Below are 14,913 nucleotides of genomic sequence, written 5' to 3' on the forward strand. Positions count from 1 at the left end.
GAAACTATTAAAAAGAACCAGTCATAGCTGAAGAATACCATTAATGAAAAGTGCACTAGAAGGCATGAATAGCAGACTAGCTGATAGATAAGAACACATAAGTGACCTGGGGGGAAAAAATGGAAATTACCCTTCAGAATAGCAAAAAGAAAAACCAATTTTTAAAAAGGAGCATAATTTAAGGGACCTCTGAGACAACATCAAGTGTATTAGAATTCAGCTTATAAGGATCCCAGGAGAAGAGGGTGAGAAAACAGTAGAAAATGTATTTGATAAAATTATGGCTGAAAACTTCTTGAAGTTGAAGAAGGAAACAGATTTCTACAGGAAGCACAAAGAGTCCCAAACAAGATGAACCCAATGAGACCCACACCAAAACACATCGTAATTAAAATGGCAAAAGTTAAAAAGAAATTATAGGCAGCAAGAGAAAAACAGAGTCAAGCACAAGGGAATTCCTGTAAGGCTATCTATCAGCTGATATTTTCTGCAGAAACTATGAAAGCCAGAAGGGAGTGGCATGATATATTTAAACAGCTGAAAGGAAAAAACCTACAACCTAGGATACTCTACCCAGAAATGTTATCTTTCAAAACTGAAGGAGATAAAGAACTTCTCAGACAAGCAAAAACTAAGTTTACCAGTACTAAAGCAACCTTACAAGAAGTATTAAAGGGTCTTTTTCAAGTGGAAAACAAGATTGTAAGAAGCAAGAATTCAGAGAGGGAAAAAAAAAATCCCACTAGTAAAGACAAATCTTACAGTAAAGGCTGTGGATCAATCTTTTTAAATGAGCTAATACAAAGATTAAAAAAAAATTTGTAAAAGCAACCATAACTACAATAAAAAGTAAAGAGACAGCCATGAAGATGAAAAGTATGACAACAAAAACATAAAAATATGAGGGATGGAAGTAAAAAATGTACATCTTTTAGAATATGTTTGAACTTAAAAGACTATCAGTTTAAGTCAAGTAGATACAATCACTGGTCAACATACACAACCCCATGGTAACCACAAATCAAAAACCTACAACAGATACACAAAAACCTACAATAGATACACAAAAACCAGTAAGATAGCAACCCAAGCACAGTACAAAAGAAGATCATACGACCACAATGGAAGAAATAAATGAAGAAGAAATGAAAAGAGAAAAACTGCAAAAACAACTGGCAAACAAGTAATAAAATGGAAGTAAGTCCAGTAAGTACACACCTATCAATAATTACATTTGCACTACCTACTGAATGGGAGAAAATATTTGCAAATAATAATCCTTTGAGGGGTTAATATCCAAAATTCAAAAGCAGTTCATACAACTCGATATCAAAGAACAAACAAAAGACCTAAATAGACACTTTACCAAAGAAGAGATACAGACGGCCAAGAGGTCCATGAAAAGGTGCTGAACCATCCCTAACCACCAGGTAGATATCACCTCACATCTGTCAGAATGGTTATCATCAAAAAGACCACAAATTAAGAAATACTGGCATGAATGTGGAGACAAGACAGTCGCAGTGCACTGATGGTGCGACCACTGAGCCGGGTGTCACCAGCTGTCATACAAAATCCACTTTTTATCTCAGGTCACAATCAAATCGAGAAATGGTCTGTTGTACAGAATAAGAGGAAACTTCAAAAAGACAATTTTTGGATTTGAAGTCAGCTCATGTGGCACCCACTTAAACTTTTTCACCTTTCCAATTTGCTTCAAATGCCAAACAACCACAGAACAGTTGATGTTGAATTGTTCAGCAATTTCTCCTATAGTTTTAAGAGGATCAGCTTTGGTGATCCTCTCAGTTGGCAGCTGTCAAATTCTGTTGGCTGAAGAAGTTGACACCGTGCTCCTCATCTGCAAGGTTCCTGTCTCCTCTGCAAGGTTCTTGAACCACCACTACACTGTATGTTATCAGTTCAGGGCAAATGCATTGCTGATGCTGCGAATTGTCTCTGCTGCTTTACAACCCACTTTGAACTTGAGTAAGGAAACTGCTCGAATTTGCTTTTTGTCTAACATCATTTCCCTAGTCTGAAATAAATATAAAATAAATAGCAAGTAATAATTAGCAAAAAAAAGTGATAAATGTGCATTAAAATGATGTATAACATAACCACACTTAAGAATGTATTCCAGTATCAAAGAACAAAGTTCAACAATGCAAAACTGCAATTACTTTTGCACCAATATAATAAATCCAAATAAATCAAAACCACTAATTTGAAAAGATATATGCACCCCAGTGTTCATAGCAGCATCATTTACAATAGTCAAGATGTGGAAGCAACCTAAGTGACGATCAACAGATAAATGGACAGAGAAGATACAATTTACATACACACACACACACACACACGCACACACACACACGCACACACACGATGAAGTATTACTCAGCCATAAAAAAAGAATAAAATTTTGCCATTTGCAGTAAGAAAGGCCCATAGGATATGATGCTTAGTGAAATAATTAGAGAAAGGCAAATACTGTATGTTATCACTTACATGTAGAACCTAAAAGTTAACACAAATGAATAAACATAACAGTAAGAAAAGGAGAGAATCAGACTCACATATATAGAGAACAAAGTAGTGGCTACTAGTGGGGAGAGGGATGAGGGGAGGGGCAAGATAGCGATAGGGGAGTAAGAACTACAAACTAGGATGTATAAAATAAGTAAGATACAAGGATATACTATACAGCACAGGGAAGATAACCAATACTCTATAATAATGTTAAATGGAATATGACCTATAAAAATATCAAATCACTATGTTGAACACTTGAAACTAATATTATAAACCAACTGTATTTTACTAAAAAAAAAATTTAAAGGGTAATCCTTTTAAAACATGACCAAGAGATGGTCTCTTTGCTCAGAATCCTCCAACGGTTTTCCATCTCACTCAGAGTAAATGCCAAAGTGATTGCAGTGGTCTCCAAGACCTTACCTTTCTGGCCCAGATGCCTCTAACCTAATCTCCCACACCATCCCTCCCTCTCTGCTGTGTCACACTGGCCTTCTTTTCTTTGATTATGTCAGGCACACATATCTCAGGACCTTTGTATTTGCTGCTCCTTTTGTCTGAAATACTATGTAGCCACGTATTTTTCACTTCTTTGCTGCCTTCAAATCTTTGCTCAAATGCCACATTCTCAGTGAGGTATTTTCTTACAGAAACCCCTGGTACACCAAACCTTCCCTAACCTCCTTAACTCTTCTATACAGAATTTATTTGCTCCTTGAGTGCAAGGACTTTGCATGTTTTACTCAGTGCTATATAACCCAGTACTTAAAATAGTGCCTAGCATATTTTGGATAATACCTATTGAATGAAGAATGAATGAACAAGATGTGTGTGCAAAAACAAACAGTAAAACAGACAGCTGCTGGGAGACGGAAGTCTTGTGAAGGGGCCACGGGGTCAAGGGGCAACCAGGGCCACACTGCCTGGAGCGGCAGGCAGGAGCGAAAATGCCTGCATAATTGAATTCAATGAAATTTAAAAAAAAAGGCAGCAAGACACTCTTATAAGATGACAGAGAATTAGGGAAAATATGGAGGATTTATCTATTAAAAAAGGAATTTTTTATTATTTTAAAGTTACAATGGAAGACCGCAATGGAGATTATTTATTTTTAAACTGTGGTGACTGACTTAAGATGGTGAAGTGTAGTTTACACCTGAAAAAGGATAAAGTGAAAAAATACAGAACCATGACTTCTAGAAATACACCGAGGACAAACAGCCGGACTCAATTACTCTGCAGATTCATCAAGTCTAAGCTTCGTCATGCCTCAGTGCTACACTCACATCCTTTTATTCGTTCCTAGCTCACCTCCTATCACATTCACCAGAGAAGCTGCTTCAAAACTTGCCACACTCTTCAAGAACCCCAACACTCCCACGCTCCCTCACTCTCAATAACTGATCTCTCCATTTAATTTACTGAGAAAATTAAGGCCATTCTATCTCAACTCCCTCAATGACCCTCTCCATTTCAATTTATCTTATACCTCAGCACACATTCTTTCCATTATAACAAAAGGAAGACACTCTACTTCCTTCGTTATTCTTTAGACAAGAGTTAGTATGATGTAAGATTTGGGTTTGCTATAATTACTTCAATTTCCTTTAAAGTTAAAAACTTTAAAGTTAAAACTCATTTCAAAAAGTGCTCTGAAGAACTGCTATATACATGCAAATTATGCAAATATTGTAGAGAATAAGCAGTAATACTCCGATTAATCTATTCAATTAATCGACAATGTTAATTGCATAGTTTAAAATATCCTTAGAAAAGGAAATTCCAGACTGGTCTTTCCAGAAACATTAAGTTCATTAGCTACCTTTATTTTTGGAATTGAATTGTTAAGCAGGAGAAAGAAATCCCCGGCAGAGACCTTAAGCATGTCTAACATATAAGTTACAACTATGGTTCTTTATCATTCAGCATTAAAGGTGTTATATCACAATTTTTGCAAATAATTTATAAGGTATTTTAATACCAGCCTGAGCCAGTTCCACATTGAAGGCTCTCAGTGCAAAAGCAGAGCTTCTGGATTCGGCAGGGAGTAACAGCGAACATAAATAGCCTTCATAATCTCGTTTCCTGTAACAAATAAGCAGAAAAAGGTAATTACTTTTCACTGAGTTGCACACAAAAAATACTGACCAAAATGAACAGGAAACAAGGCTTCAATTCAAAAGGGGCCTTAAGTTTCCTATATTTTATATCTGTTTCTCTGCAATTACAAAAAAAAAATGTATCTGCCTCCAATTCCAGAGCAATTACAATAATCAATCTCTATTCATTTATTTTGACATATATATAATTTTAACTATTTCAGAATCACTTTGGTTTTAGTAATAAGAGTTCAAATGAGCTACAGATATAGAAATCTAGAAAACAGTTCCAGTAAGTCCTGGTATGAATACACAGACATATTTACATATAGGGAAGACATAAAGACAGAGAACACCGCGGGCGCCGTGGGGGAGGGTGTGCCCATGTGTGTGCACACACACCACTCGTGGTTGCCTACAGCGCCTGTTGAGAAAGCCTACAAACAATGACGTTTGCCCTTCCACCCCATAACTGACACCTGGACCTCGATCTCTCCACTGAAAGAAACTCAGGCTCCCTGAAGCAATGACTGACTCCAGGACTGGTGCACAGAGAATACAAGATAAGCCTGAAACATCTTCTCAATAGAAAGTAAGCAAACATTCAGAGAATGGAGGGACCTGTCAGAGGCCAAAGAAACGGGCTGGATCAAGTTCTCCTTGGCCAAGTGGGGCACAATTTGAGCATCAAAAAAACAATGAGAGTAAAGATTGCAACAGGACCCCATGAGCCCAGACCAACATATGTGAATGAGTAAACAAACACAGAGAAGGAAAAACTTGACAACCAGTACCTGTCAACTGATAAATCTAGAAGACATGACTGGATTTTTTAAAATCACCATTTGATAGCTCTTAATAGTAAAGTAATGCTCAAAATTCTCTAAGCCAGGCTTCAGCAATATGTGAACCATGAACTTACAGATGTTCAAGATGGTTTTAGAAAAAGCAGAGGAACCAGAGATCAAATTGCCAACATCCGCTGGGTCATGGAAAAAGCAAGAGAGTTCCAGGAAAACATATATTTCTGCTTTATTGACTGTGCCAAAACTTTGACTGTGTGGATCACAATAAACTGTGGAAAATTCTGAAAGAAATGGGCATACCAGACCACCTGACCTGCCTCTTGAGAAACCTATATGCAGGTCAGGAAGCAACAGTTAGAACTGGACATGGAAAAAAAAAAAAAAAGAACTGGACATGGAACAATAGACTGGTTCCAAATAGGAAAAGGACTATGTCAAGACTGTATACTGTCACCCTGCTTATTTAACTTATATACAGAGTACATCATGAGAAACGTTGGGCTGGAAGATGCACAAGCTGGGACCAAGATTGTCAGGAGAAATATCAATAATCTCAGGTATGCAGATGACACCACTCTTATGGCATAAAGCGAAGAAGAACTAAAGAGCCTCTTGATGAAAGTGAAAGAGGAGAGTGAAAAAGTTGGCTTAAAGCTCAACATTCAGAAAACTAAGATCATGGCATCTGGTCCCATCACTTTATGGGAAATAGATGGGGAAACAGTGGAAACAGTGGCTGACTTTATTTTGGGGGGCTCCAAAATCACTGCAGATGGTGATTGCAGCCATGAAATTAAAAGACGCTTACTCCTTGGAAGGAAAGTTATGACCAACCTAGATAGCATATTAAAAAGCAGAGACATTACTTTGCCAACAAAGGTCTGTCTAGTCAAGGCTATGGTTCTTCCAGTGGTCATGTATGGATGTGACAGTTGGACTATAAAGAAAGCTGAGCGCCAAAGAATTGATGCTTTTGAACTATAGTGTTGGAGAAGACTCTTGAGAGTTCCTTGGACTGCAAGGAGATCCAACCAGTCCATCCTAAAGGAGATCAGTCCTGGGTGTTCACTGGAAGGACTGATTCTGAAGCTGAAACTCCAATACTTTCGCCACCTCATGCGAAGAGCTGACTCATTGGAAAAGACCCTGATTCTGGGAGGGATTGGGGGCAGGAGGAGAAGGGGACGACAGAGGATGAGATGGCCGGATGGTATCACCGACTCGATGGACATGAGTTTGAGTAAACTCTGGGAGTTTGTGATAGACAGGGAGGCATGGCGTGCTGCGATTCATGGGGTCGCAAAGAGTCGGACACAACTGAGCGACTGAACTGAACTGAATATCAAGGTAAACACTGATTCAGGCAACTATCAGTGTCTGGAAAATGTTAAACAAGTGAAAGTTTGACAGGAAAAGGATATTTACATAGTATTAAAGTATCTCCTTACCAAATAAATATTATTTACTAACTTTTTATTAATTAAATTTAAAAGACAGAAACCTTGAAAGACACCCTCTCAACCAAGGGACAGAAAGTTCACCCCACAGTAATAGGATAAACCAACATACTGTGCTTCCTGACAGGATACTGAGAAAACCACAGTGTGAGTTCTGTAATATACTTGCAAAAATTGTATAAACCCAAATTGAGAGAACCTGGCTGATTCTCTTATAAAAAAAATCAAGTTCATGAAAGATGAGAAGCTGTTCCAGATTGGAGAAGACTAAAGACATTTGACAACTAAATGTAGCACATAATCCTGGATGCATGAAAGACATAACAGAATAACTAGCGAAAGTTGAACAGAGTCTGGATTAGATGGCAATATTCGATCAATTTTAATATCTTGATTTTTATGGCTGTACTATGATAATATGGGGGAGAATCCTTGTGTACTAAGAAATACACAACAGTAAATAATAAGGGAGTTAATGGGTCATCTACATCTTATTCTCAAGCAGTTCAGAACATCCACAAGGAGGAAATCGCCATGATGAGTGTGCTGGGGCTCTGTGTGCTATTTCTGTAATTTTTATGTGAATTTGAAATTACTTTAAACTGAAAAGTTAAAAAAAAATATAGACCTTACTATATTCATTCTAGGACGATGTAGGTATAAAGTACTTACTAGACTGCCTACTGACAAAGCTACTTTCATTGTAATACACTGGAACCTTACTGTAACAGTATTTCCTATAAAAGCAATACTCAGTATTAAATGGGTCCAACGTCATTCCATGGAGTTTATTTGCTGTGTGGTTAGCAGAGAACTTAAACTTCACAATCCCCGCCTAACTTCCACATAGACTAAAGAGAGAGGTCATGAACAGCAGAATCTAGCTATCACAAGACAGCTCTACTAAAAAATCTCACCAGTTGCAGTTTCAGCTATAATATGGAGGGTTCGGGCAAAAGAGCTTTATAGCTTACACTTTTAATATATAGAGATGAAAATATTTTGAAATTTTATTATAAAAAGGCTGTACACATCAAAAGTTTTTAAAACACCTGAAAGTTAATATGGAACAGTGAGAAAAACTGAATAGGAATCAAAAATACAATCTTAATTTCCATCATTCAACTGGTTATTGACAGAAATTATATCAGTCATGTCTACTTCCTAACTTATAAAATGAGGCTCGATAACCTACCTGTTTCATATCTCCTAAAAAATAACCAATATGTGAAGTATTTTCAAGCTACTTACAGGAAAATGAAAAATAAAACAATGACATAACAGAACTGTAACAGTCTTTGGGAAATAAAGATAGTCTACACAGCTAAGGATTTGCCCTGTTAATAACTTTTAAAAAAGTATTTTGGTTGGAAATTTTTCTAAACAATATTACCCACTTCTTCACATTAAACAGAATATACTATTGACCCATTTCTGCACCGATCAGGATCATTGTTATAAACAGAGATTACCAGTATACAAGGATATCCTGTAAGTGGCTAACCAAGGTCCAGTTACCTCAGAACTGTAACGACAGTGAGAAATTCTGTACTGTGATAGCTTTATACAGCAAAGGGTCAATAACTTTTCATTTATTCATTCAAACATTCATTCAGTGCCTACAACGTGACAAGCACTGTGCCAGACACTGAAGACGGTATAGACTTCAGTCTAGCAGGGAGAGACAGACACGTGAGAAATAAGCATAACTAGTGCTAAGACTGCGCCGCTAATTCCAATGACCTGTGCCGCCGAAGCACAAAGTTAAAAGTGGTTCCTCAGTGAGGCTGCAGCACCTCCAGATCACCAGTAGCACCTCATCTCCTTATTAGAGCATTAATCCCCAGCGACTTCACTTTTACTTTTCACTTTTATGCATTGGAGAAGGAAATGGCAACCCACTCCAGTGTTCTTGCCTGGAGAATCCCAGGGGTGGGGTCGCACAGAGTCGGACACGACTGAAGTGACTTAGCAGTAGCAGTAGCAGGGGATTCCCAGGTGGCGCTAGTGGTAAAGAACACGGCTACCAATGAAGACAAAATACGCAGGTTCCATCCCTGAGTCGGGAAGATCCCCTGGAAGAGGGCATGGCGACCGACACCAGCATTCTTGCCTGGAGAATCCCATCATCAGAGGAGCCTAGCAGGCTACAGTCCAAAGGGTCACAAAAGAGTTGGACACAACTGAGCTGACTTGCCACACACATAAGGCCTAAGGAACTGTTTCTCAAAACCAGATCCCAAGAAACCTACATATAATAAATTGGGTTTGAGATTTTCCCAAGAACCTTGATTCCTAGAAGAACCCCTGCAGGCTAACCTGAAGTTGTACGGTATCTTTTCTGATACTTGGAAGCTTTGCATAAGACACATGTCCAAAACAATCCTGCACACACAATTTCAGAGTCAAAATTTTGCAAAGATTAATGGACAATTAGAAGCTAAAAGTTCTCATCTTCTGTTCAAGCTTCATTTTGTTTTAAACTTCTAATCCTCTGTTCAAGTGTCATTATGTGCCTGAATTTTTATACACATCATGTAATTTAACCCTCACAACCACCTTATAAAGTGGAAGTAGAAATCTACAAATGAGGAAATAGGTGAATCTTAAAGTAATTAACTTTCCCAAGTGACACAACTAGCATTAATAAACTCAGATAAGGTCTGCCTGCTTTTCAATAAATCACTAGTCAACAGCCTCCATTCCACTTAATTACCAACATGGACAGATTAAGTGTCTCCCCATTTGTAAATACGTATTTGAGAAAAGCTGTTATGTGATATCCACAGACTATTATTAAAAGAATATATAAGAAATCTGTAAGAGTGATTCAACCCTGGATAGGAAAGTTAGAGGACACTACTGGTGTCAAAGAAAAACTGCACTGAACAAGTGAATATGGATGGTAACCATACATCTTGATAATCTAAACTGTTTATTATCAAAAAGTGGTCATTTTAAACTATATAAAAATGAATATAACTTTTTTGGCTTTTACTTTTTAATGCCCTGATTTCCACTAATGCTACCTTGTTTCTCCAAAAGTAATCAACAAGTAAACAAGGCGGGATAGGTACACTATTTTTAAAAGCAATTAAAAACAAAACACTGAAATGCATGGGAATTCTGTCATTATACTACATTTTGCTACAATGGAATTTTTTAAAATTGGACTTACTAGCCCAATCAAATCCAGGGTGGTTAACTACTCTAGCACTTCTCAGAAGCCCTTGAGATCAGATATTTTGAGATTTTCTGCCACTCTTTATTAATCAAAGGCAGCAGAATCGGGGAGGGGGGGCGGTGTATTTTAAACCATTCATCCCTGAAGTCAGACCTGGAATCCAAGACAGGCCCCTGCCGAGATCTATCAGGTAACCTGATTTGTCCAATTCAATCCTCCGTGCTAGGCCCTTCACGTGTTACCTGAACAAAATCGTCATTAAGCTTCTGACTTTATGAGGCTTAGATTCCACTGAACTCGGGTAAATTCCCTGAATTCTCTCTAAATCTTTGTTTCCATATCTGCTAGATAAGATAATACAGTTTATACTGTACTCACTGTGCCCCTGCTTTGTACCAGACACTGTTCTAAATGCTTTAATTCATAAAACTTGGAGTGTACAACTGTCCGTCATACTTGTAGCGAAGATTGGTTACTTGTAAACTAATACTTTGCATAATGCCTGACACACAGGAAGAACTCAAAGTTAGCCACTGCTTACTTAAAATTAATTACTAGTCATCTTTCACATTTTAAAAAAGCTATTCATGTAAAAACTTTAAAGATAAGGCTTAAGCAATATGACAAACGAAGGAATTTTGCCACAATTTTGGGACCGATGTGAAAGCTCCTGTGGCTTCACTCCCACCCCACACCCGGGGCTGACCCCAGGGCACATGCGTTGTAACGCCAAGGGTCAGGACGGCCCCGAGGCCCGCCGCGCCCACGAGGGTCCCCTTCCGGCCTTGCTCCCTGACCTCGGGACAGGCCGGGCTCTCTCACCGCAGCAGCTCCAAGCAGTAGCGGTCAGTACCCGAGGCGCCAAGTCCACTAGCCGCGGCCACGCTCCGCCCGGACGCCACGGGCTCCGAAAGCCGCCATGCGCGCGCCCACAGGCCCCGGAGTGGTCGGCTGCAACACAGGCCGGGGACGCCTAGCCGCAGAGGTCCCCACGCCGAGCCCAACGTGGAGGCCGCCATGACACAGACGCCGCGTGCCCTTCGACCCCGCGCTCTCGGCGCGCGGCTACGCTCGGCCACGCCCCCGGCAGGTCTAGTCGCGCAGTGCGCGGGGGCAGGAAGGCGACCTCCGGCCGCCGCTCAGAGAGGAGCCAGGTGTCGCTGTGGTCCGCCGCCGCGCTCCTCAGGAAAAGCCCCGCCTGAGTTCCAGGGATTCCGCCCAGGCTCTCCCCTTCCCTTCCAGGCCCTCCTGAAGGTGTGTTTATCGAGATAGGGGAATGGAGAATAATTTGACAGTTTACTAGCTTGATTTATAACTTTTAAACAATTATTCACATGGCATGTGAGCCTCCTTAGGCCCTCTTAACCTCAGGCCAGTCAAATATTACGGTTGGGTCTAGTTGCCAGAACCCAAGACCTGGTCCAAGCTGCTTACATCTGGATCCAAATAACGCTTCCTGCCTCCAGGTTTGACCAGAAGTTTCCTGCTGCCACCACACTCTTCAGTTCAGTTCAGTCGCTCAGTCGTGTCCGACTCTTTGAGACCCGGTGGACTGTAGCACGCCAGGCCTTCCTGCCCATCACCATCTCCCCAGAGCTTGTTCAGACTCATGTCCATCGAGTCGGTGATGCCATCCAACCATCTCATCCTCTGTAGTCCCCTTCTCCTCCTGCCCTAATTCTTTCCCAGCATCAGGGTCTTTTCTAATGAGTCCTCTCTTCACATCAGGTGGCCAAAGTATTGCAGCTTCAGGATCATTCCTTCCAGTGAATATTCAGGACTGATCTCTTGTTGGATGGACTGGTTGGATCTCCTTGCAGTCCAAGGGACTCTGAGGAGTCTTCTCCAACACCACAGTTCAAAAGCATCAATTCTTTAGCGCTCAGCTTTCTTTATGATCACGTCCACACATGACTACTATGTAAAACCATAGCTTTGACTAGAGGGACCTTTGTCGGCAAAGTAATGTCTCTGCTTTTTAATGTGCTATCTAGGTATGTCATAGCTTTTCTTCCAAGGAGCCACACTAGATCTTTCTAAAATGTACCTCTGATCATGATCCTTCTCTAACTGACAAACTTTACTGCCTGTTGGCTAAAGCTCCTCCTTTCAGTTTTACCTTAAAGCTTTACCTTTCAGCCTCAACCCAAGTGTTTGTGACTCCAGCTTAATGTTTCTCCTTAAACCCAAGGGAGAGTTCTGGTTTTCTGGACCTAAGAACTCCAGCCAATTCACCCTGCCTTGGTTTTACTCCCCGACACAGCCTCTCTTCAGCCTAAACAGGGTCTCAGTTCCTCCTGCATAATGTTCTCTTTTCTCTTCGGGCTTATGTCCTTTAGCACTACGTTTAAACCTGCTCAATAAAAAAAAAAAAAAAATCCCTTATTTCCACTTGCAATTCTGGTCTCCTGCCTAGCTGGACTTTTCCATCTCAACTCTTAGTCTTTTTGTCTGGACAATGTGCCCCTTCTCACAATCAGGGGAGAAATACTTTGGAATCATCTTTACCTATTCTTTCTTGTATATCTAATGTAGTCTAACTGGTCAGGTCCTATCAATTCTTCTTTCGTCATATATTCACATCCATGACAGCAAAAGTACCTGGAATCAGATCCTGGCTCTACTTCCTATTATCTCTGTGACCTTGAGTGACCTTTTCTTGTGCTTCGAATTCCTCCACTGTGAAATGGTAAGAGTAATAGAAGCCAAAGTTTTTGTGAGAATTAAATGAGTTAATATGTTTAAGGCGTCCAGGGCATTGCCTGACCCATAAATAGCACTCAAAACAAGTCATCTGTGTAGGGACAACATTAAAAAAGACTGTTTAAAAGGACCAAAAAGATTCCTGGGTGTTTTAATGGAAAGTTAGACACTGTCCAGGTTGTCTGATTTTATGGGTTCTTTGTGCCTTTCACTGTCTTTGAACTGTTTTATAATTCTGTAAGTGGCAGAATATTGATAATGCAAATAATTCTTGTCCATGACTTATGCAGATTATATCCGTAGGAGAGTCTGTCAATTACTATTCTGTGATTATTGTCCGATTTTACCTGTTTCTTATCTATTAAACAGATTTACTTAAGCTTCCTGACTGCCTATATATGTCTAGTAGTTTGAATACTTCATTGAATTGGTTGTAAGATCTTACTGGTTCCCCCACAAATTAATGAAGTTAATTTTTTAATTTTTAATTTTTGGCCTATGCTGGGTCACCGTTGCTGCGTGTAGTCTTTCTCTAGTTGCAGGGAGTTGGGACTATTGTCTAGTTGATACGTCTGGGCTTCTCATTGTGGTGGCTTGTCTTGTCGCAGAGTGTGGGCCCTGTGGTGTGCTGGGCTTCAGTAGTTGTGGCATGTGGGCTTAGTTGCCCCGAGGCATGGGGAGTCTTCCCCAACCAGGATTCAAACCAGTGTTCCCTGCATTGGCAGGCAGATTCTTAACCACTGGACAACCAGAGAAGTCCTGAAATTTTAACATGTGTTGATTTTATATCTGTATGAGAATCAAGACTCTACAATTTTGTTAAAAATTATTTTTTTAACAGTTGTCATTTGTTATCATTAACTTCTCTTTTGTTTTTTTTGCAGGACCCAGTTTCACATCTTTCTGATGGACCCATTTCTTTTCATGTCTCCAGGCGGATCAATCTATATCAAAAAACATAGCCATTTCTCATAAATGTTATGAGCCTGTACATTTTTTTTTTTTTTGAGCCTAGAGATGTTGAAACCTGAAAGTACAATTTCAATTAACAGGATAGAGGAAAATTAAGAAGTTTTAAAATTATTCTGTGGATAACACATTGTCACTAACATTTTTTTGAACATCTATTACTAATACTGAAGTTAATTTTTTTAGAATTATGAGTACATGAAAATATTTCCATAGTGTAATTTCTTGATATTAAAATCAATATATTTGAAATATGCGTGCATTTTTCTTCATTTAGGGTTATATCAAGGCAGAAGCTCAGTGCTTAACCCAAAAATTAACATCAAAAAATAAATGACCACAGAAGCACAATTTGTTAACTTGGCCTTTAAAAGTGACAGTTGCTTACTTTGTCATCTTTGAGTTTATGACTCTCTCCCTGGTGGTTATAACTGATCCATCTGTGTAGCTGTGAATGAAATATAGTAGTGTTTATTTCCAAGCTTCAGCTCAATAAAGATTGTCCTGTGGTTATTGCTACATTGTAAAGAGCTGTGCATCATTGTTCCGGAATATTACATCACTTCTTATTTTTTACATGACCTCTGTTAAGAAGTGAGTTTCGCTTTTTATAATGAGTCAGGCTGACCTATTTACTTTTATTTTTTTAATTAAGTCTTTTTTTATTTATTTATGGTTGTGCTAGGGTCTCCATTGCTGCCCTAGGGCTTTCTCTAGTTGTGGCGAGTGGAGATCCTCACTACAGTGGCTTCTCTTGTTGCAAAGCATGAGCTCTAGATCATGGGCTCCAGTAGTTGAGGTGCATGGGCTTAGCTGCTCCACAACATGTGGAATCTTCCCAGACCAGAGATGAACCTGTGGTGCAGGGGTGCATTGACAGACAGATTCCTATCCACTGTACCTCCAGGGAAGTCCACATATTGGCTTTTATGTGACACCTTGAGGATATAGTAAATGGTCTGCACCAGACCACAGTTGGTTAAGTCTCCCCAGACGACAGTACGGCACCCATCACCTCCAGCTTCTCCATGGCTCTCAGGGATCAACTAACTTCTCCTCAGTCCACTTTGTTTTGTTATATGTTTTTGATTATATGTATTTTTTCTTTTTAAAAAAAATCTCATTAAAGGAGATTTGGAAAATATAGGCAAATGTAGGGA

The 14,913-nt window shown here is 39.6% G+C and overlaps 1 protein-coding gene across 4 annotated transcripts in view; it reads right to left on the reverse strand.

Annotated features, from left to right (window-relative positions):
- The window catches only part of NDUFAF6 (NADH:ubiquinone oxidoreductase complex assembly factor 6), a 44,311-nt gene extending 33,177 nt beyond the window's left edge, over nucleotides 1-11,134 (reverse strand). Inside the window, exons 1-2 of one of the 4 annotated variants that reach the window (XM_043879873.1) lie at nucleotides 10,904-11,134; nucleotides 4,521-4,620 (exon numbers count right to left, since the gene is read on the reverse strand). In XM_043879873.1, coding sequence (XP_043735808.1) covers nucleotides 4,521-4,620; nucleotides 10,904-11,100 — 297 coding nt within the window. In that variant the 5' untranslated portion in view covers nucleotides 11,101-11,134. Of the gene's footprint in view, nucleotides 1-4,516; nucleotides 4,621-10,878 lie in introns of all 4 variants that reach the window. The other 3 variants (XM_043879876.1, XM_043879874.1, XM_043879875.1) reach the window with 3 other exon arrangements.
- Nucleotides 11,135-14,913: the final 3,779 nt, after the last annotated feature.

Source organism: Cervus elaphus, chromosome 21, assembly GCF_910594005.1.
Source record: "Cervus elaphus chromosome 21, mCerEla1.1, whole genome shotgun sequence".
Taxonomy (NCBI): domain Eukaryota; kingdom Metazoa; phylum Chordata; class Mammalia; order Artiodactyla; family Cervidae; genus Cervus; species Cervus elaphus.